The 22,304-nt window shown below is 49.2% G+C and overlaps 2 protein-coding genes across 7 annotated transcripts in view; both read right to left on the minus strand.

Moving 5' to 3' along the window:
* CC2D1B (coiled-coil and C2 domain containing 1B) lies at positions 1-13,958 on the minus strand. Of its 2 annotated transcripts, none has more exons than XM_037158323.2 (25): positions 13,704-13,958; positions 12,109-12,195; positions 10,560-10,707; positions 9,519-9,628; positions 8,980-9,138; positions 8,447-8,572; positions 8,097-8,256; positions 7,725-7,903; positions 7,479-7,554; positions 7,292-7,393; positions 7,080-7,210; positions 6,769-6,841; positions 6,453-6,589; positions 5,921-6,029; positions 5,665-5,837; positions 5,077-5,202; positions 4,457-4,515; positions 4,258-4,374; positions 3,815-3,888; positions 3,612-3,670; positions 3,340-3,391; positions 2,787-2,886; positions 2,535-2,625; positions 955-1,084; positions 1-652 (listed from the first exon to the last, which is right to left on the minus strand). In XM_037158323.2, the coding sequence occupies exons 2-24, from the start codon at positions 12,172-12,174 to the stop codon at positions 956-958; spliced, it is 2,556 nt and encodes an 851-aa protein (XP_037014218.2). In that variant the 5' UTR covers positions 12,175-12,195; positions 13,704-13,958; the 3' UTR covers positions 1-652; position 955. The 2 variants fall into 2 exon arrangements, with proteins under 2 accessions (XP_037014218.2, XP_037014217.2); XM_037158322.2 differs by having other exon boundaries at positions 1-655.
* Positions 13,959-15,773: 1,815 nt separating this feature from the next.
* Positions 15,774-22,304, minus strand: part of ORC1 (origin recognition complex subunit 1) — a 30,869-nt gene continuing 24,338 nt past the window's right edge. For all 5 annotated transcript variants that reach the window (XM_037158340.2, XM_037158335.2, XM_037158341.2 and 2 more), the window contains 3 exons: positions 19,967-20,136; positions 19,356-19,443; positions 15,774-17,955 (listed from right to left, as the gene is read on the minus strand). In XM_037158340.2, the coding sequence (XP_037014235.2) occupies positions 17,761-17,955; positions 19,356-19,443; positions 19,967-20,136 (453 nt within the window). In that variant the 3' untranslated portion in view covers positions 15,774-17,760. The remainder of the gene's footprint in view (positions 17,956-19,355; positions 19,444-19,966; positions 20,137-22,304) is intronic.

The raw sequence follows: 22,304 nt of genomic DNA on the forward strand, positions 1-22,304 counted from the left end.
TTTCTTAAATAAAAACAGCTACATAAAATTTTATTTATTTTTCTACAGTTAGCAGTCTTTTAGTTTTAGGTGCATGGACCAAACCCAAGACACAACCTTGCCTGCTTCCCACCACGCAGTCCAGAACATAACTTCCTTCCTCCACTGGGAGCTCGGGAAGCAGGGAGGCTAGTGCAGCAGCTATCAGGAAACAAGGCACAGGGAGGGGCTGGGTAAACCGAGCTGTGTGGCATTAGGGTGCCACTGACAAATGTCATGGAGCCCTAAGCAGGATCACTCTCAAGTTCTCCCATCCTTTACAGTTGTATCTTTTAAAGGCACATTCAGACACGTTGCAACTAGAGGCTGGGGTTAGCTGCACACAGCTGCTGCACAGGTTAAGGGGCCACAAGGCTCCGTGGCACAGAGCGGCGAGGGAAGGGGAGGCAGCCTACAGGAACCCAGCCTGCTTTGGTGTGGAGGCCTAGGAAGGGGCCAGCAACAGGGAAGACCAAGGCCGTGGTCAGTAACGCACGTACTTCACAGGTTTTTGGTATTTGTGTAGCAGCAATGATCCTCCTTATGTACAAAGGCTTTTGTAGCCAGCAAAGCTGGGAAAAAATACACTTCTGCACACAGCTGGCGGCCTGGCTCCTCTCCCAGCCCTGACCGTCTGCTGCACAAGGCACAAAGCAGAGAAAGTAGGGAGTCAGTCTAAACTGCAGTGAATATACAAATAGAGTTTAGAAAGGATTTCCTGAAGGGTTAGACCTGGGAGGTTTTTACTTCCCTCTCAGGTTCTACTGAGTATCCTAAGACACTCGGCCCAAGCCCTACCCCACAGTTTTGCCTCTTGGTCATCCGCATAGATGAGAAATTCTTAGGCTTTCCTCCCCAGATGTGAACTGAATTGAAAGTGTCCCTCTGGGGCCTGAGCAGGGTGCAGAGGTTCTGAGGGCCCCAAGAGCTGCCCACCTCACAGGCCCCTGGGCTCTAGGACCAGCCAGTTCTCGGTGACCGTCTGCATATCCTGGCCACTCAGAGGCTCCCGCAGCCTCACCTTCACCTCCAGCTTGCCCCCAGTGGGCTTCCTTCCATCCAGGACCTGTAAGAACCGTGGAGAGGGGGATGGTAATGATGGGATTAGAGGCTGGGAGCAGGCAGCGCCCTATGGTCACAGGTGTAGAAAATGAGTTAAAATAGCAGTATCAACACAGGAATCTCCATTTCTTGACAACCCTGGTTGTGGTAGTGGTTTTAGGTAAGTCTTAGTTAAAAGAAAGAAAAGAAAAAGAAAACTAGCTCTGGCTGGTCTGGCTGAGTGTTAAGCACCAGCCTGCAAACCGAAAGGTTGCCAGTTTGATTCCTGGTTAGAGCACATGCCTGGGTTGCAGGCATGCAAGAGGCAAACGATCAGTGTGTGTCTCACATGTGGATATTTCTCTCCCTCTCTTTCTCTCTTCCTCTCTCTTAATAAATAAATAAATAAAATTTAAAAATAGCATGTGAATCTAAATAAGCATCAATGCTCTGAGGCAGAGACGAGAAACCTAGAGTTCTGCCTACTCCATTTCTGCATGGCAACTCCTGGGAGAAATGCTCTGGCTTCAAGGTGCAGCCTGAAAACAGAGCCTCAGCCCAGACCCTCCCTTCACAGGTGGCCCAGAGAGAGCAGATACGTTACACAGCCAGTGTGGCAAGGTCAGGACTAGAACCCAGGCCAAGGGTTCCTACCACCCACCATGCTGTCTCCCTGCTCACAGGGAGGGGCAGCTGGAGTACAAAGCAGTGAATGCTGAGGCTCAAGAAGTCTAACCACCATCCACCATCAACGTGGCCAATACACAGTAGGCCCCACTTCAGAAAAACTACCCAAAAAAGGTGGCAGAGGGAGGGAGGTGCACAATAGCTGGAAAAGCCCCACCTAAGACGGCAGCAAGGGTCTGGTCCACACTCTGCCAGGTGTACACCCGTCTCTCTGGACCTTAGTTTCCTCATTGGTCAGAGGCAAGCTTTTAGTCAGTCACTTCCTGTGAAATCTGACAAGTCACAGAAACTTAAGGAGCTGTGTGGGGCCAATTCCCAAACACAGAGTATCTTCATTGTGGTAGGTCCCTGATTTTGAAAGACCTTTATCAACTTCATGTTCACAGCTGGTTCCACTTCATCAAGCTGCCATACATACAACTACCCCAACTGCAGCTCTGACCATGCCAAAACTTAGAGGAGTTTCCGTGTGCCCAGCTGACAGCAATGACCAGACCCCTCGAGGGCCCTGCAGTCCACCATCCCTGGGAACACGAGTGGCCCAGAGGGTTGTGGAAACACTAGCTACTTTCTGAATGGGTGATGCTATAAAGTTTTGTCAAACCCTCCGAATCTCTTCATTTGTGAAATGGGAATAACCTATTCTACAACACATTTACAGGTACTTTTTAATGGGCACAAAAACCCTCCAACAGGGACCGATGTTCAATTAATGTTGGCCTTCCACTCTTTTCACTTGCCAAGTCCTCTGGTTCACCCTCCCAACCTCCACAACCTCTGAGTCCTACCTCCAAAATCTCTCTGATCTCACACTCCTTCTCCAGCCGCTCCAGTTTCAGGTGGGCTGTGCCAACCAGCTTGTCACTTCTGAAGAAGGATCTGGGGAGCCAACGGTCAGCAGAGGATTGGACTAGGCAGGGACGAGCTGGCTGAGCCCAGCACAAGAAACAGTAGCAGCAGCAGGAGCAGCAGCAACAACAGAAGTCTTTCCTTCCTCCCAGCCCACACCTTCACAGCATGAATGGCTGACAGAGCCTCACCCTTTGTGGAAGATTTCAAACTTGATTCCTTTGCTTTGGATCACCCTCCTGAAGCCCCGGTGGTTTCGGTTGATGTTTAGTTTGAAGAGTTGATCAAATTCTGCAAGGATGGGAGAAAAGGGGGCTTGATGCCCAGGGATTTCCTGGGGAGGAACTGGCCTCCCTTCTGGATGGTTCTGCTTGCAATTCAGAGAGACGACCACTGGAGAGTGGTAGAGCCTCTAGGTCCTGGCCTTGGAAGTCAACTTGGACAGTTCTTGATAGAGATTATTATACTGTGCTCTTAATAGAGATTATACTTAAGTGGGAGGAACTTGGAATTCAGAGTCAGGATTCCTGAATTCAAGTTCAATTTCCAATACCTCTTTGCTCAGAGGCCATAGGCAAGTCCCTTTACCTCTCTGAGCCTCAAGTTCCCCAACTACATGAGAGGAATGGTCGTAACACCTGCCCACATCTTCCAAGTTGAGCACCAAGTAAGACAATAGATCTGGAAGTAAGTGCTGCACACTCGCACACCTGAGAACGGGAGGGAGGAGAAGGCCGCCCTCACCTGGAGAGTTTGTGTTCTTCACCACGGCTGTTTTGTTTTTTTGAGCCTGGTCCTAAAGTGGTAAGAAGGGAGAAGTCGGGACAGCTTGAAAAAACAGGTGTATCAAGTCCTGAGCCTGGGCTAAGTCAATGTTGAGGGAAGGGACACCTATAAGGTGTGGGCCTGGGGGTCTTCAAGCCCCTCCCTTCAGCCAGACCTCCCAGGGGTGGGGAGAAACTGAGCACAGGGTCCTGGCAGGAGTTAAGAGGATCCTACCTCTCCCTGAACCTCACCGAGTTAGGGTAGTGAAACTCAAACCGCACAAACGCATCCAAGTCATCAGGGGTCACCCCTATAAAGGAGAAATGGGAGTCGGGGTCAGAGGGAGTAGCCAGGGGCCCAGCACTTGAGGTGGAGGGAGAGCCAGTGTCCCCTACTGGCAGGGGTGGAGTGTCTGGGCAAGAGCCCACTGGAGTGGGAGTGGCCCCAGGGCTACCTGGAGGGGCTGGGAGGTTCATTCCCCGGACAACGATCAGATGCATCTCAGTGCTACTGAGTTCTGAGAAGATCCTACAGCCAGGAAGCAAGGAGAAAGAGCTCGAAGTGAAGGAGCACAGTGGGAAAGGGTCCCTATTTTCCAGGACTGCCCATCTGCCTGCCAGGGGGTGGTCAGGAATACAGTGAGGGGGGGGTGGAGCTTGTCTGGGTGGAGAGCAGCAGAGCTGGTACAAAGACCTCCCTGCAGAGCTCCTTCCCCAGCCACCCCGGCTCCGAGCTCCTGGGCAGTCACCATGTCCCACCTCCCACACCCAGAGGCCCAGTGCCTATGGCAGGGCCACGCCTGGAAATTCTTACTAAAAGCGCCTAAGTCTTCAACCTCGGCTCCCAGCCTCTTGGTACATCCCAGCACGTAGCCATTGTCTCCCTAGGCTAGGGTACCTCACAGTTTGGAATGTCTTCAACTCGAAGTGGTGGCTAGGAGGGTCAAGGCCCTGGGCCTGGGCCAGCTGCAGGATCTCGAGCTGCTTCTTGCGGTCCTGAGCAAGCTTCTCAAACCTGACAGGGTTGTGAGCACACTTCAGCATGACAGGGCTCACTGTCTGCTCCCTACCCCACATGCCCCGGCCCCTGCATTTACCGAGTCGTCTCGGCCACATTGCCCTGGTGCATGAACTGCTTGGAGAACAGCAGGCACTTCTGAAAACAGAGGCCCAGAGTGGGTCCGGATTGGCTTTAGAGGCCCAACTTCTGAAAGATCCAACCTTCTAGTCTCACCCTTCTCCCCCAACACGTACCTCTTCCCCAAGACCACTGTTTCTAAGACCCAAGTTTTTCCTGTTTTTTTATGATAGCCATTCCCCAAAATTCACTTAGCAAACTCCTACTCTTCCTTCAAAAGCTAACAGAAACATCACTTCAGAAAGCAGACCTGCAGGCAGTTCAGATTGACACGTACAAATACACAAATATGTACATGCTTTTCTATATGTGTCTATGCATCTGTGTCCCCTAACACTGCCTCTGATCTTCAAAGCGCTTCCCCCTCCAGTCTGTTGTCTGAACTTCATTAACTACCCAGTGGTAGTAGTAATGTTTTACAGATGAAAATGCGGTTCAGAGAGGGGAAGTGCCTGCCCAAGGTCACAGCCAGTAAGAAGAGCTAGAAAATGAATCCAGGTCTACTTGGTCTGAGCCCACGCCCTTCCCCCAAGGGAGGCTGTGGGCACTGAACAGAGGAGAGACAAGCAATCAACTGACCTCGTGTTGCTCTAGAAGCATTTTTTGTAGCTGGGTGTACACCTCCTCAGCCTTCTGGGAGAGGTGCAAGTCTTCATGGTGAATGAGGATGAAGTCACCCTCTTCATCCATCAGGGGTGAAGGTACCTGCCCAGGTCACAAGGCCCCTCAGGGGCCCCAAGGGTCAGATTATCCCTCTACTGAGCCTACCAAAGGCAGGAACCCAAACAGAATGCTTCTCCAACTCCAACAACCAGTGATGGGAACTCACTGCCTCCCTTTGTATCCCAAGCTGCCGCAACACTGCCTCCCACTGGCCTTGCTCTGCCTTTGATCTCCGACCAGAGGCAGCCCACCAGGCCTTCACCTGGCCTTTCTTGGGGCCACAGGGTAGAGAGAGGCACTAGCCAAAGGCTCTTTCTCAGCAGTCTCCATATCCTACCCATGTCTCCTCTCTCAGGTCAGCCTGAGGGCCTCTCAGGGAAGGTACGACCAATGGCAATGGGCAGCGTCATCCAAGCAGCTGCTTTGTCCATAGTCCTGCTGTCAAGCTTGCCACCCGCCTCTTTTGCCGGAGAAGTCCTCCTTAGCTTAACCAGGTGGACTTACCTTGGAAAGGTCCAGCGGTTGGCCGGCTCGGACCTGGATAATCTGGGCTTCAAGGCATTTGGCCAGCCGCAGATGAGCTTTGGCTTGTTCCAGGTCCCGGCCACGCTTGGCCTGCAGGGCTGCCCGCTGGTACTGCAGTTTGCGGGCCTCCAGCAGTGCCAGCTGCTCCCGTACTGAAGGGAGAGCACTGCTGGTTAGAGCCACGCCTCCCCCTCACTAGAGCCTTTAGTCCTCCATCCGTCTTCTCTCAACTCACCGGAGGGGCTCAGTGACTCCTTAGAACTCGAGGCCTTGGGCTCAGGCAGGGAGCGGGATGAAGGGACCAGAGGCTTCTTGGATACTGGGGCCTGGGCTGGAGGCTCATCCTGCAGGTGCCCAAGAGGAGGTCACAGGGAGTCTGTTCCCACCCCGGTTGTGGCAGCTCAGACAGGGACTCCCTTCCTAACACTGCACTGACCTGCTGGGTGTACCAAGATGAATGGCTTCCCTGTGTAGGTCCCAGAGAATCTCAAGAGCTACGAAGAGCCTCAAAAGCTCTGAGCTAACCTTCCCAACAGCAGACACCAGGATTTTGGGGATCAAACCAGGGCTCTGGGGTCAGAAAGACTTCGGTTTGAATCTAGCTCTGCTAATGCCTATCTAGATGCCCTTGGCCAAGTTTTTTTTCTGTAAAATGGCAGAAAGAATGGCTACTTTGCTGGACTTGTCAGTATGGGCAACAGGATCTGGGTTTGCCCCTCATCTGCCACTTCTTCCCAACCCCAGGAGTCTTGGGCCCTCAGCCAAACCTCATCCTCATCCCCATCTTCCTCAGCTGGAGCTGTATCCTCAGAGGAGGCTAGTTTCTGGGCAGCAGCTAAAGTGGCTGCTACTGCATCCTCTTCAGTGCCCGGAGTGGGCTCCAGACCAGGGATGGGAGGGAATCCTGTGGGAGAGAGCACTGGGTGGGGTGGCCTCGGGGAAGCGCTGGGCTGCTGTGGGCTTCGGCTGGGTCTTCCTGGGCATGGGGAGTAGGGGGCTCCCGGAGTGGAGGCAGACACATGAGGGACCATTCCCCGTCTCCCCCTCAGAGATCATAAAGACCTTAAGTCAAGTACCACGTACCTGGAGGAACAGGCAACTCTGAAAAGTCAACCTTGCGTCCTGCTCGATGCGCTCGAATGGCATCTTGATATTGCTGCAAGGGAAAGGAGGGAGGGGCCTGTGGTGGGCAGCAGTCTGCAGGATCCACACAGGGGGAGACAGGGAGAGGAAGAGTGAAAGCAGCCCCCAGGGGAAAAAGAGCCCGAGGCAGCAAGAGCTTGAGAGAGAGAGAGAGAGACAGACAGACAGACAGACACTGAAGGACCAGGGCTAACTACAGGAGCAGACAGAGAGGCTGACACGGGCAGGGGGTCTCACGGCTGCAGACCCACCTTGGCAATGCGCTCGTGCATCCGGGCCTTTCGCTCGTCCCCACTGCTGCGGGCCTGGGTACCTGCCTCACGGTACTTGTTCAGCCTCTGCTGCAGGGCGTCCAGCACTGTCTGTGGCTCGGTATGGGCCACTAGAGAGAAGGAAGGAGACAGCATCAGTTCTGCCTGCCTCTCCCCAGGTCCCCACCCCACAGTCCCACATCCCATACTACCTGGGGTCGCTGGGCTGTCAGGGGCCATCACTGGCTGCACTCGCTCCAAAGCTGAGGGTACAACTGAGGGTGCTGTGAGGGCCTTGGAAGCCTGTGGGAGGTCTGGGGGACCCAGAGAAGAAGTGTAGGTGGGGGTGCCTGGCAAGCCTCAGCTGGAGCAGGTTCCCCCCACCATCCCCACACTGACCCTCAGGTGCTGGGGGCATGGCACTCAGGTCCACAGGCTGCCCCTTCTCCAGGGCCTCCAGCACAACACCGAACCTCTGCAATAGTAAAAAGAGCAGGCGTAGGCATAAGCCAGGGAACCCCATGACCCTGGGCTGAAAAAAAGACTCTCCCTCAGGCCAGTCTAGCTGCATGACCTTGAGGGGGTCACTACCCCCAACTGTGAAACAAGGGGTTGGACACAGGGCCCATGAGCCAGACGTCTTACCTTCCCAATCCTCATGAGCTCTCGGGCTCGGTCGAGGTCTCCAGCCCGCTTGGCATTCAGCGCAGCCACTTTGTACGCCCTCTGTCGGGCGGCCAACAGGGCCCGTGGGCCAGGGTCTGGGTCTGAACTGGGTGGGGCAGGGCTGCCCGAGGGGCTTGTCTCAGGCTGAGAAGGGTTGTCTTCGGAGAAACAAAAAGCCCAGAGAGGGGGCATCAAGGTGAAAGAAGCAGGTACTCACCTTGGGTTCCCAACACCCACAGGAAGGTATCACTAACGCCAATGGAGTGGCGGCGGGGAGCTGGCCGGTGGGGGGTGGGGGAGGCCGTGGGCTCTGACTGGGGAGAAGAACAGGGTTTGAGTGTCTCCAGATACCTGGCAGCAGGGTTGGGGGAGCAGGGAGGTCTGCCTCAGGGTTCCTGTTGGTTGTCTCCTGGGGGGCTGGGGGCTTCTTGCCCAAGGCCACTGGAGGTGGTATCTCATCCTCATTGATCTTCTTGCCTTTCTTCACAGCAGCCAACTGGGACTCTAGAGTCTGGGGGGAGAGGAGCCAGAAACCTAGCCAGCCATCTCAGCCTGGACCCTGCTTGAAGCCAGGCCAGGGATCCTTCACCTCCATAAGGCTAAAGGGGAGGCATCCCCTGGACTGGTGCAGCCTCCTGCTGCCTCCCCACTGCCCTGACCCCACTCCTCCCAGCCCTGCTCCCTGGCGTGGCCCCACCTACCTTCAGGCCACGTTCACAACGCCTGGCTTTGGCTGCTTCACCCGCCTCTTTGGCGCTGGCTGCAGCTTCCCGGTAATTGTGGATCCGATCCTCCAGCAGAGCCTGCAGCCCCTGAGGCCCTCCAGCCTGTAGATACTCCAGTTCAGGGCCTGACCACTCCAGGGCCAGCTAGGCCCTTGCTGCTCCCTCCCTGCAAGGAAGCTGCCCCAGAAAACAGAGCTCTTGGATTCAAGGAGGATGAACCTAAAAGCCTCAAAGAGGAGGCAAAGACTTACTGGAGAGGCCAGAGGCCATATCAGAAGCAAATACAGAGGCCCACACAATCTGTGGACGGCTGGAGGGGTGGCCAGGGAGAACAGAGAGGCCTTTGAGGCCAGCCAGGCACCAAAGAATTTCTCAGACTCAGTCGCTGCTCGGGGCACTGCTGGAGGAGGTCCCTGGGAAGGGTTACTGCGGTCTTCCTATGCACACCATGCTGTTAAACGTGGACACGCAGGGTTATCAAAGGCACACAGGATCCCTCCAGAACCTACCTGAGCCACTGGGACTGAAGCTGTCAGGAGAGCTGTCTGCACTGCAGGTTCAGTGTTTTTCTGTCCCTTGTCCTCCTCAGAGCTACCCAGGGCGGCTGTCTCATCATCATCCGGGGACCCAGCTCCCTCATCTGTGCCCAGGACCTCCTGCAGCTCAGTCTGGGGAGACACAAGTCCCAGGAATGTGGGAGCCTCATGGCCACAGCTATGACGGAATCTGAACACAAAGAACCCTCTCCCCCAGCAGGACCTCCCGACATCAGTCACTGTGCCTAAAAGTCCCCGTTACCAAAACACTTGTTTAATCTAACTGAGGATAGGTAGCCTTGGAAACAGTGAAGACTACACATCTGAGAATCTTCAAGTACAGCTTTCAGACCAGGCATCAAAGGAAAGTAGTCTCACACTGTACAGTCAGGAAAACAGGCCCAAGGACAGGGCAGCCACTCAGCATCAGAGCATGCACAGGGACAAGTCACAGGCCTCACCCGCAGGCTCGACCACAGAGTCCTCGGCCACCACCAGCCTGGCAAACTCACCAGCAAGTCTGTATCCTCCTCCAGCCCTTCTTCCTCCTCCTCCTCCTCCTCCTCCACATCCCGCATACAGTCCTCTGCCAGCTTCTCGATGTGGGCCATTGGCAAGGGCGCTGGGGGAACAGAGGGTCAGGGCCTCAGAACCGGTCCACGAAGAGCAGAGTCTTCAACACAGTGTGTTTCTACCTCCAGGGAGAAATTTTGCCCTTCCTGGGCAAGTCAATGTCCCAGCTGTAAAACTTTTGCTCTTCCTGTACGACCGGGCTCAAAAGACCCTCGCAGCAGGGAAACCTTCCTGGAGCCTCTAAAAGTCAATGAGCTGCTCTCTTCTCAGCATTTTTGTTGTAGTTCTTCACAGGCACATTCATCCATTCCTCCTAACCACACCTTTCACATACCTAAAGACTTTTAACATCTATTTGAACTTCACAATAATTCTGCAAGATAGGTCATATTATCCTCATGCTGTAGGGGAAAAACTACCAATATTAATTTTCCTAGTACTGCAATCCTATTGAGTGGCAGAGCCATGACTCACGCCCAGGCTGGTCTAACCCCAGAGCTTTGGCTGAGAGAACATGGAGGGCCATGGTGCTCCCACTATCCTAGCTCAGGGGCACATGGGATTGTGGGAGGTTCCCTCTGAGGGCTCCTGGTAAGAAGAGAGGAAGCTTTAGGTCCTCTGGCCCTCCCGGACTTCAGGTCTGTGTCCTCTTCCAGGCTGGGGAGGAAGATTACCCTTATTCATTCACTAGACACAACTTCTATGCACTAAGCCCCTTTTCTGTATTGGACCCTGGCTAGGGCAGAGCACAGGGACCTGAGCCATGAGGGAGCATCCAGGGAAGCAGTGAGCTCCCCATCACACAGGTGTGTGAGCAGGGCAAGACAGCCTCTTGGTAGCAGTACTACAGGAGGGACGTGGATAGCAGAAGACCAGGTGATTTGGCTGGATCCTCTCAGCTGGCGGGGAGGACCCTCTCCACCACCTGCCTGAGCCCGTCTGGTCCTAGCGCCAAGTCCAGCCCAGCACCAGAAACTTACCTTTACCCTGCCTCTTGGCTGGCTTCCTGCCTGTGGTCTCTGCTTCTCCAGTGAGGGCCAGCAGCTCAGCCTCCAGGTCCCCATCATCTTCCATCTCCTCCATCCCCAACAGCATGTCCTCAGGGCTGAACTCCACAAAGAGTCCCAGCTGAGAGCAGAGAAAGTTTCTCAGGAAGCACACAGTGAGGAAGAGGGTGTAGCTGAGCCCCGGAGCCAGTCTCCCAGGGGTCAGTGGCTCCTTCACTGTCTTGAGGCCAAATGCGCAGAAAGGGCAACAGGCCTGCAACAGTACTCTTTAGGGTACTCCCTGGTGACTCTACCAAGAGCCCTATACAACTACAATGCCATTATTATTCCTCACTAGCTGCCAGGCCTTGTACTTAACTACAGTAATGTAGTTAAGTAACTACATTACTATCTTAGTTAATTCTCACAGTCCTGAGGGGTAGGTCCTATTTTTTTTTCATATTTTAACACATATATAACATGAAAATTATCTTAACCATTTTTTAAAATCCTCACCTGAGGACATTTCCGTTGATTTTTCTTTGAGAGAGAGAGAGAGAGAGAGGAAGGAAAGAGAAGGGAAGGAGAGAAAGAGAGAGTGAAAGAGAAACATCGACTGGTTTCCTTCCATATACACCCCAACCAGGGACTCAACCCGAACCTGCAACGTAAGCATGTACCCTGACCAGGAACGGAACCGCAACCCCTCGGTGCACAGATGACACTCCAACCACTGGTGCCACACAGCCAGGGCATCTTAACCATTTTTAAATATGAAGTTCAGTGGCATTAAGTACATCACACTGTTGTGCTACCATCACCACCATCCGTCCACAGAACTCTTTCCATCTGGCAAAACTGAAACTCTACCCACTAAACAGTAACTTCCCACTCCCCTCTTGCCCCAGCCCCTGGTAATTCCAGTCTACTTTCTGTCTCCATGAATCTGACCACCCTACGTAAATGTAGGTCCTCCATATATCTCCATGTTCAGAGGATTCCGAGACAGCCTTGTTAAGTGGCAGAGCTAGAATTTAAAATAAGATCATGTGACTTGAGTCCACGCCCATTATCCTACCACCTCCCTACCTGCCTATTTTAAGATAATAAAAATGGAGTAAGAAGTCTCAGGCCTTGGGCCCAGTGAAAATAGAGAGAGTAGAGGACAGACCCCTAAGGATGCAAAGCTCTCCCGGTAGACTTTGCCCTCAAGCCCTGGCATCCCTGGCTGGCAAGCAGAGTCGTGGCCTAAATGAGGAAACCATGAGAGTGCTGAGGCCCCATCAGCACACCCTGCAGATCACTTGTCCGGAGGTAGCCATGGCAGGGGATTCCTGCACTGAGACACAGAAGAGTTCAAGACTCGTATCCCTCATGTGTGTGGCAGGAGCTCGTCAGAGTATCTCTAGGGGCGCTGACAACTCCAGGAGACACCTGCTTCATGTCTCTGGACTGATGAGGATACCATACCGGTGACCCAGTTTGCCCATGCTATTTAGGGACCTCCCAGCCTGGCTCGGGGGTGAAGCAGCTATATACATACCTGCTTGGCAGCTGCCACACCCTTACCACTGGCCTGAGGGCCCTTCCGAGGTCTCGGCCCTGGCATCTTGGCCGCCCAGATACCTGTCTGGTAGGGAATGGAAGACACTCAGACTGGAGCAGCCTATAAGCCCTTTCCCCAACAGTGCTACCTTAGTAAGGTGTGGTTAGTACACTCCCAACTTGGAGAAAAACGTCAACCCTTAAGACCAAGGGATAAAATACAAACACTGGAAGTGAAGCACTGAAGCAGGCAACACAGGAGACAGAAGGGATGGAGACCACCTGTCAGTGGGCTTAAGTGGGGAGTGTGGGCACACAATAAACGTTTACTGAACTGATGTGACAAATTTGGATTAAACAAATGGAGAGGAGCTTAGGAAGACAGACTCAGGGAAGTTGCTCTAGGTAAAGAGTTGGGTGGGTAGGATTCAGGAAGGCTCTAAAGCCAGGCTTTTAAATACGGTAGCCAAGTGTGGCTATTTATACTGGAATTCATTAAAATTAAAAATCCAGTTCCTTGGTTATTAACCATTGGTCAGCACAAATATTAAACATTTTCATCACCAGAAATAGTTCTATTGGACAGCTCGGCTCTAGAGAAACCCAACTCAGTATTCTAATTCTCTCAGAGTTCACAACCATTCATAGGACCTACTATGTGCAGAGAGACCTTGTGTTTAGGCTCTGGCAGAGCAGGGATGAGCCTGACATGTTCTCAACCCTCAAAGATCATCTACACGGTGGAGAGCCTGATTCATGGACAAAAAACGACACAGGACTGCTCCAGAGGCCACGAGTGCCCAAGTGCAGCCCCTCATCCAGCACCACAGAGAAAAGACTTCTTGGAGATGATGCCTGTGCTGAGTCACGTATAAACTGGAAAAAAGGATTCCAAACAGATGGAACAACCTGATAATGGACCTAAGGCAAAACAGGTTGACCTACACAGGAAAGTAAAGACCTGGGATTATTGGGGCATAAAGTGTGAGACAGAAAATGGTACCAGTGAAGCTGAAAGTGTGAGCAGGGGACAAGGTAAACTTTTAAACATTACGGGATTTTGGGCCTTATTCTAGGGCAATGCATGTGGCGGTATCAGATCGACTGCAGAAGGGAGACTGGAGGCCGTCACTTCTTGCATCGGTGCAGCCAAAAGGGGAGAGCTGCGGCGGCGTAGAGGTGGCGGGAAGCGTCCGGAGTCCCGAGTTCGGGGTGAAATCAACAGGGCTCTGAGGTTAACTGGATGTGGGCGCGCAGGAGGGGGCGCTCAGGGTGACTTCAGGAGTCAGATTTCTGTGGCTTGGGTGAGTGGCGGGCTGCCCACTGAGCAGAGGCACTAAAGCGCGTTCAGGAAGAGACCAGGTCGGTCGACATGCCAACTCTGCGCGTCCGGGACTACCAGAATGGGGGCATAGGTGCTGGGCCCAGGTTCAAGATGAGAGAAGGGCAGCAGAATTCCCAGGAGAGGCGAAGCCAGGGGACCCCGCTCCCTCGCGGCAGGACGCGCCTCCCTGCCCCACCCCAGCTGACTCCATCTCCCACGCCACCGTCAGGTCACCTCTCGCTGGGAGTGGGGGCAGGTACACAGCATACCTCGAAGAGAATCCGAAACCAACCCAGGCCTTCTCTCGCCCAACACCGCCCGGGGCTCCCGTGGCCACCGGGCGGTGGCGGCGGCAGCCGTGACAGGAAGCTCCCCCTACGGACTCCGCTCGCGCCCTACCACGTGACTCCACGCCTCTGCGGTGCGTAGTGCGCATGCGCAAGGCGAAGTGGGTGTGGCGCCCCAACAGGTGATTCCAAGGGTGGAGTTCCCAGTGCATCGGCAGTATCAGGCTCGATTTGCGGGCGGTAGGTAGTTCCGGCCTGTGCACCAGTTTACGGAAGAGCAGGAGGTGCGTCATCTGTCCTTGCCCAATTACAACTTCCCGGCCAAGTTCCTCCCAGCCCGCGGCTAGCGTTCAGAAGCTGACCCCCAAGCTCAGCTCCGCCTTCTCGGTGTGGGGGCGGGTGTAGCACAGACCCCACCCCACCCAGGGGGCTGCTTCTCAGCTTGTCACCTTCTTAGTCATGTCTTTTATGTCTCCAGGGAAATGTAAATGTAGCTCACCATATTTTTAACCATTTAGCATATGAACGTACGTACCTTTTCCAATTAGAAGGTGGATTAAAGACTTAAGATGTGACAGGCAGTGGGTGCTCTTGCACCTCTTGGTGAAGTCACTTCAGAGATTTTAACACCAAGTTTTTATTCCTCAGCCCTGCAGGGCAATAAGTTGGGGGTACAGAGAATCTTCCATCTAAAACAAACCTTGCAACTCATTCCTTATCTCAACTTTGAAATTATGTTCTGTAGTTAGCGGTTTGAAAAACCTTCCAGTTGCCTTGGACAAAGAGCTTTTCCATCTGTTGCTTTTGGGTGGTTTCCCAAAGAAACTGACTTGAGCATTTTAAAATTGAAGTTTCACTCCCACTTTTTTCTTTTTTTTTTTTTAAATATTTTATTTATTTATTTTTCGAGAGAGGGGAAGGGAAGGAGAAAGAGTGGGAGAGAAATATCAATGTATGGTTGCCTCTCATGAGTCCCCTGCTGGGAACTGGCCTGCAACCCAGGCATGTGCCCTGACTGGGAATCGAACCGCGATACTCTGGTTCGCAGGCCCGCGCTCAATCCACTGAGCTATGCCAGCCAGGGCCCACTTTTTTCTTATGAAATATTTAACATATATCCAAAGGTACATGATATTTCACATTTGCTAGAATGCAAGCTCCACTATTCTCTAAGTCATCTCCGGTGTTTAAAGAAATGCATGGTACATAGTAGGCACTCAATTAAACATAGTTCTTATTTCTGGCATGAATTAACATAAGCACCAACTACAAGTTTAGGGAAAAAACAGTACAGTGCAGTTGAAACAACTTATATACCTTTTATGTTGCAAGCCTTTCCTAAAGAACTACCTACTCTCCTGAGTTTGGTATTACTCTTGAGTATTTATTCCTAGTTCCATTATATATATGTGTACACACACACACACACACACACACACCCACCCTTAAATAACCCATGGTTGTCATCACAAGTTTTAACATTGTATCATTGGTACCACTACATTCTTCAATTTCTTTATGTACTCAACCATTTGTAAACTTTTATCCACACTATTTAGGATTTATCTAGTTATTTTTCATTTCTGTACTTCATAGTATGAAAATTCATTCTTCCAATGGCTTGCCATTACAATACTATGAACAGTCTTGTGTACAACTCCTAGGTACATATTGTTTTTCCGGAGTATATACCTAAGAGTGGAATAGCTAAGGATTACTGCACTTTGCAGATTACATACCAAATTATCTACAAAAATATGTTTACACTCCCATCAGAGGGGCAGTTGGGTTCCATTTCATATCACCATTGAAAGGTTTTCTAATACATGTGAAAGGGTTTTGAATTGCAGGCCTCTTTTAGTATATTTCCATTTTGTTGGTCATTTGTTTTTATTCTGTGGATGACTTACTCATTTTCCTTTTTAAAAATTGTGTAATTCTTTAAAATATTCTGATACTGATCTAAGTCCCTATATGTATATAAATATTTGTACATAGATCAATGTGAATTATATATATATATATATATATATTTAAAGATTTTATTTATCTTTAGAGGGGAAGGGAAGGAGAGGGAGAGAATATCAATGTATAGTTGCCTCTTGTGGGTCCCCTGCTGGGAACTGGCCTGCAACCCAGGCATGTGCCCCGACTGGGAATCGAACCACAATCCTCTGGTTCTCAGGCCCGTGCTCAATCCACTGAGCTACACCAGCCAGGGCTTATATATATATATATATTTTTTTTAATGTAAATTTTTCTTGAACCATTAGTTGTAGGCCTTTCACTCATATATTTCATCATGATTCTAAAAAAACATTCTCCTACACAATTTATCACTCACAAAACTTAATATTTACATACTAGTATACCTATCATAAATGTTCATATTTCTCTTAAATATACAAATCTAATCAAGATTCACAGTGCGTTTAGCTCTTATTTCATTTTCATTTAGTTTAGAACAGTTCCTCCATTTTATCTTTTGTGATATTAACATTTTTGAAGAGGGACAGTTGCTTTGTAGAATACTTTCCCCGCAATTTTGATTTAGCTAATTTTCTCATCAACAGATTCAGGTCAAAAATTTCTGGCAGTACTATTACATTATATGGGTGATGTTTTTCTCATGAGGATGCTTGAGGTGTCAGTCTGTCCCATTGTTGGTTTCTATGTAAATATTAGAATTAACTTGCAAAGCTATACAAAAAACCCTGCCAAGATTCTGATTGGAACTGATTTGTATTTAGAAATTAATGACCTCTTTTTACTAGCTTTATTCCTAGGTACCTTACATCGCCTGTGCCATCTAAGTCTTTTTCATTTAAAGATTTGTTTTTAGGGGGGCGCTGGGATGGGAGAAACAGGCAAAAAACTGTACTTGAAAAATAACTAAATAAAATGATTGAGAAGAAAAAAAAAGATTTGTTTTTAGGATAAATGGTACTTCTTAAAATCTACATTTTCTAGCTATTTGTTGCTGGGGAGTCTTTATCAGTAGTAGTATTTCCAGCATTTCTTTCTCATATACTAAGTTTGTTTCACTCATGTTGTTCAAACCTAAAAGATATGTAAGGACATAACAGTGAAAGTCTTCCTCTAACTCCTGATTGTAGCTATCCATTTCTTTCCCAGAGGCAACCAATAAACCAATTTCTTATAGTCTCCCAAAACTAGTCAGTACAAGTAATTGTATGCAGATATTTATATGAGTGGGGCCAAAAAAAAAAAAAAAAACCCCTTGGAACTTAATTATAAAAAATTGTGTATTTATTCCTACATGTTTAAACTTGTTACCTTCAAAGTACTCTCCATTTGATGCAATACACCTATGTAAGCGGTTTTTCCACTGATCAGAACAGTTTTTGACTTCTCAATTTTGATGCCTTTTGGTGCTTCTGACATTTTTTTTTTTTTTTTCACTTCTTCCACATGGGCAAAATGTTTCCCTTTGAGGACTTTTTTCATCTGGGGAACCAAAATGAAGTTGTTCGGGACAAGATCCAGTGAATAGGGAAGTGAGGCACGGGATCATGCAGTTTGGGGTCAGAACTGCTGAGCACTCAGAACAGTTTGGGCAGGTGCACTTGTAAATCACCCACCATGAAATGGGCAAATGCACTGAGTCTTCAAAAAAATTCACTGAAGCTGAACGCAGCTTCTCACAATGCCAGTGGTACAGATACAGATGGGTTCCTAGAACACACTCAGTGGGGGAAGCTTGTACTACACGAGGCCTGTCCTTCAGAAAATAATTCCAGGTTTTTTTAGGGTTCCCCCTTGTATGTGATATGTTACCATTAAATAAGTGGTAGGGCTTCTAACAGAAATAAAAGGATGGTATGCTTTTATAATCTGATGTTTGTAATGACTATACATTTCCCAAACACTGTGACAAAAGAAAATTTGTTAATAGAAAATTCCAAACTACACAGTAGCCATTTCCCTTCAGTATACTTTGCCACAATTTCATGTGCTTAGCAAAAGAAAATCAGGCTCTTTAAAAAACAGCAGTTCATAGTCCTTCCTTTGAAGCCCTTCACTCTTCTTTCAGGGCATACAGCACATCACCCTGGCTAACGTTGAGTCGCACACGAAGGAGCAGGTCATTCCTGCTGGGCTCCACTAGGAGGAGGCGGCAGGAGCCCAGGTGAGAGCACACTGCCATGGTCTCCGACATGGTGGGGTACGGCAGCCCCTCCATCCTGCACAGTTCCACGTGTTGCCTGTACACCTAGAAACAAGAAGCAAATCCAAGGTCAGCTCCTGGAAAAGTTAAAGACAGATAGTTCTTGGTCTATACTGGATTTCCTCTTTCAGGGAAATCAGACACTTCTTGGCCAGGATACTTAATACCTGAAAAGGCATCTGTGGGTGGCCCGGTGGGGCACAAATGAGGGGCAGAACAAATACAGACTCTGGAATCAGGAGTAGCATCTGGTTCTACCAATTACCTAAGCATGACACCTGGGTGAGTTATTTCAGTTTCTGAACTTCAGTTTTATCTATTAAATGTATTGTACCTCTTGAGTTAATGGACAGGAAATGTCTATAACTGAGGCTGTTATACACAGTTCTAGTATCCAGGGCTGAGAGTTCCACAATGGAGACTGTCATAATTCAAGTCAAATTTTGCTATGAGGCATTTTCCTTAGACACAGTATAGAGGTGACGACATATGGCCTTGCAAAAGCACAGAGGCACAAAGACAATAACGAATAAAGAGAAGCAGGAGGATAGCTGAAAGCATAGATTCCTACCTAAAACCCCAGGTAGGTCAGACAAGTCTATAGTACTCTCTGGTTACTCTCTCTTTTATTTATAAACCTACCCTCTACCCCCAAACAATTCCAGAAGCTTTTCAGAGCAGAGATATTAACCAATGTAGCCTGGGGGCCCCAATTCACATCACAGGTAATGAAATATTGTAGATTTCCAGGAAGTGTTTATAAACAAAAATGAAAGTCACTCTGCAGAAGAGCTGTTTCAGGCTCCAAGAAGGAGAAGAATGGGCAAAACACAGTCAGTAACTAAATGTTTAATAAAGAATTTAAAGCTAAAAGGAAGTCAAGAAGTATCTGGAAATAAATGTTCTCCTGCATGTCTGAAACACACATACAGACGTACACACTCCCGGGTACACACTCCAACACCTTTCACAGTTCATTTTCTAAGGGAGCCATTGCCTGTGGACTCCAGTTTTAAGTAAACCACTCTAGGGCATGAGCCCGCACACTTCCTTTTACTCTATACAATTGAAACTATGCTCAAAGAATGTGCAGATAGACCTTTGTGATTTTCAACACAGCTTATTCTGAAAGTCTTGCCCCTAGTATACCGCATAAGCTGTATTATGGCAGTAACTTTTGACGTGTTCATCTTTGAACCTCCCAATCCTAAAATAGTATCTGGCACATAGTAAACCTTCAATTGATTATGTAGAAACCAGGTGCTAAAGGTCTCTTCTCATGTAACTCAATAAAACATCACATAAAAATAGGTGCTGGTTTGAAGTTCTTTAGCATTATTATCAGGTTGTCACAAATTGTTACCCAGTGACCGGAATGCCAAATGCCCGCATATTTTTAAGGCACCAGACCAAAATCTAGAAGGATTTGAAAAAAGATCAATTACCTGTTGAAATGTTGCTTCCTCCAGTCCTGATCGATGGAATTCTGCAAGGATGGCTCTCAGGAAGCTCTGTTCCATAACAGAGGAATTTCTTAAACGAAATGAAGAGATGTGAATTCTCAGTAAGCGGCTACACCAACACGGAGAGGAAAGCCAAATAAAACTTTTCTGCATCTTTAGCGAAAGAAAAAAACTGGGGACTACTTGCTCCTGTATTATTCAGTAAGGGTCCCCCCAACCTCCTAAAAGTCTTAAAATGACATAATAAATGCCACTTTGGAAGCAAGGGGCACAGCAACTGCATCTGGAAAGGCACCAGCACCCCCATCTTATGAGCCGAGCACATCAATCAGTGTGTGACAGGTAAGCCTTCTTCTTGTTCCCATAGCACGTCCCTAAACGCCTACAGTGTAACTCAATTCACGGAAATCTCCTACTATACTAGGCTTACATTCCTGACTACGCCCCTTAAAAGGACAGCATCTTCAGTAAATGCAGGCTGAATGAGTAAAAGCATTTGAAAGGGAAACATGCTTCCATGGCCTTCCCAGACTGTGGCCCTCTCCGGTGGTCTTCCAGAGAAGGCTCGGGGTCAGGAAGCAGAAGCATCTTACTTGATGGCAGTAATGTATGACGATGAAAACATCTCATCCACTGCTTCCAGGACGTGGGCTACAGTGACCAGGCCAGGGGAGTCGGGCTTCCGGCAGGAGAACTCGCAGATCTCTGTGGCACGCCTACAGATGTCGAGGCAGCGCCGCGCATCTCCGGAGAGGGCTGCTACCTACAAGAGGGAACATTTCATCCCTTGAGGTCCCCTTGCCATATCAGCCAGGAGAAAAACCAACAGATTCTGGGTTCAACTAAAAAAGTAAAGGCAATGCCGGAAATGGACTTAAGCCCCGAAGGTAAGCACTCAGCCCTGGTTGGGAACCCGAAGGAAGCACAGATATAAACTACCACAGGCACGTGCTGCTTAACAATGGGATGCGCTCTGAGAAATGCCATCAGGTGATTTCGTTGTTGTGCAAACATCACAGTACACTCACACACGTATATGATATAGCTTCTTAGTAGAAAAAAATACACCTAAATTAATGAATAGTAAATACATAAGCTAGTTGAAGTCTTTTATTATCAAGTATGGTATGTTATAAATTATTGTATATGCTAAACTTTTACACAACTGGAAGCACAATGGGTTTGTTTACAGCAGTATCACCACAAACACATGAGCGACGCATTGTGCTACAACATCACAATGGCTACGAAATCACTGGGCAATAAACATTTTTCAGCTCCATTATGATGTTACAGGTCCACTGTCGTATATGTGGTCCTTCGTTGACCAAAATGTTATTATGCAGCACGTAACTCTGTACTGTGCCTGGGACTCTTTTCTAAGTCCAAACCTTTGTTTCGGTTTTACAAATAACTCCACAGTGGAAAAAGCAGAAATTCTTGGCTTTATTTATATTAGGGACCCATGGCCCATGATCACACTGAAACATCTGAAACACAAGGGTCTCATTCCTTGCAGGAAGAGAAAAATGTGACCTCAGAAGCAGCCAGCGAAGGCCAAGAGACAAAATTGGCAGGGCCTATTCTGGAGGTAAAGCCACAGCCGGGACTCCCTCACAGCATGTGGTGACTTTTGGAGACCGCCTGGTCAATGGTTCAACAGCCAGCATCAAGAGGGAAGGAGGCCACAAATCTGGGGAACCTGGGGAGTCTGTGGTTAGGTGAGGCAGAGCAGCCCGACTGCCAGCGGCTCAGCTGCTGCTCCTTCCTTTGCACGTGCACGGAGGCTGAGGGGCTCCTGGGCTTCCTTCACAAGGAAGCTTACCCTCCCTCCCAAGCTTATTTAGGCCACTTGCAATTTAAACTTCACTGAGGGAATTCTGGGACTCACTTTGGCCTGCATTCCCAGTACTTGCCAACAGTCCTGACCATTTGCCTCATAACCATCTCAGGCGACGTCCTGCCTAACAACATGCCAAAATGATGATTTCTTTCCAAAATCCATGCTACATTCAGTTCGAAAAAAGGAAATTGTATAGGCATATATATATACACACAACACACGAAGACAAAAAATACTCCTGGCTGGTGCGGCTCAGTGGACTGAGTGCTGGCCTGTGAACTAAAGGGTCACTCGTTCAGTTCCCAGTTCAGGGCACATGCCTGGACTGCAGGCCAGGTCCCCAGAAGGGGGCACGTGAGAGGCAACCACACATTGATGTTTCTCTCCCTCTCCTTCTCCCTCCCTTCCCCTCTCCAAAAATAAATTTAAAAAAAATTTTAAACCTTTAAAAATAATAATAAATTGTTTCTGGGAAGTAGGATTATAGGAGTGTTTTAATGTTTTGTGTATACTGTCTTCAGAATTTAAATTTAAGACATTCAAAACAAAAACGTCACTTTTCCAGTAACCCAAGACAGAAATTGAGTATCAGTTTACATTCTTCCCTTCCTGTAATCTCCCAGGTCCAGGTGGTAAGGACGTTTCCACCTGGTCGTGTCTTTCTTCCAGTTACCATTCCCACAGCCTTGGGAAGCAAGCAGTACTGTGTTAACAGCATGGACTCGAGCTGCAGCAGAGGCCTAAAAACAAAATCCACGGGGGACCCTGGGAGGCAAGAAAACACCCCAAACAGTCCTCACCCCGAGACTATCTGTGAACCCTGGTGACTGTAAGCATCCTTTTTGACTGCTGCCGTGATGACAGAGACAAAAGAAAAGGCTTCGGCCCACTCAATAGTCAGTGTAAAAGAAGACCCTGTGTGATCTCTGGAGTAGACCTCAGTGTAAGGGTGAATGACAGACCCATCGTGCAGAAGGAATGGCAAGAAAAATGACCTGTTTAGACCTTGGTCAAGGTGATGAAGAGTAAAAACACTCTGGGTCTTTCCAGTCACAAGCTTTCACATGGATTTGTTGCCCAAACTTATA

The sequence above is a fragment of the Artibeus jamaicensis genome, unplaced genomic scaffold, assembly GCF_021234435.1.
Source record: "Artibeus jamaicensis isolate MK-2021 breed Jamaican fruit bat unplaced genomic scaffold, CSHL_Jam_final scaffold_1019, whole genome shotgun sequence".
NCBI classification, from domain to species: Eukaryota; Metazoa; Chordata; class Mammalia; order Chiroptera; family Phyllostomidae; genus Artibeus; species Artibeus jamaicensis.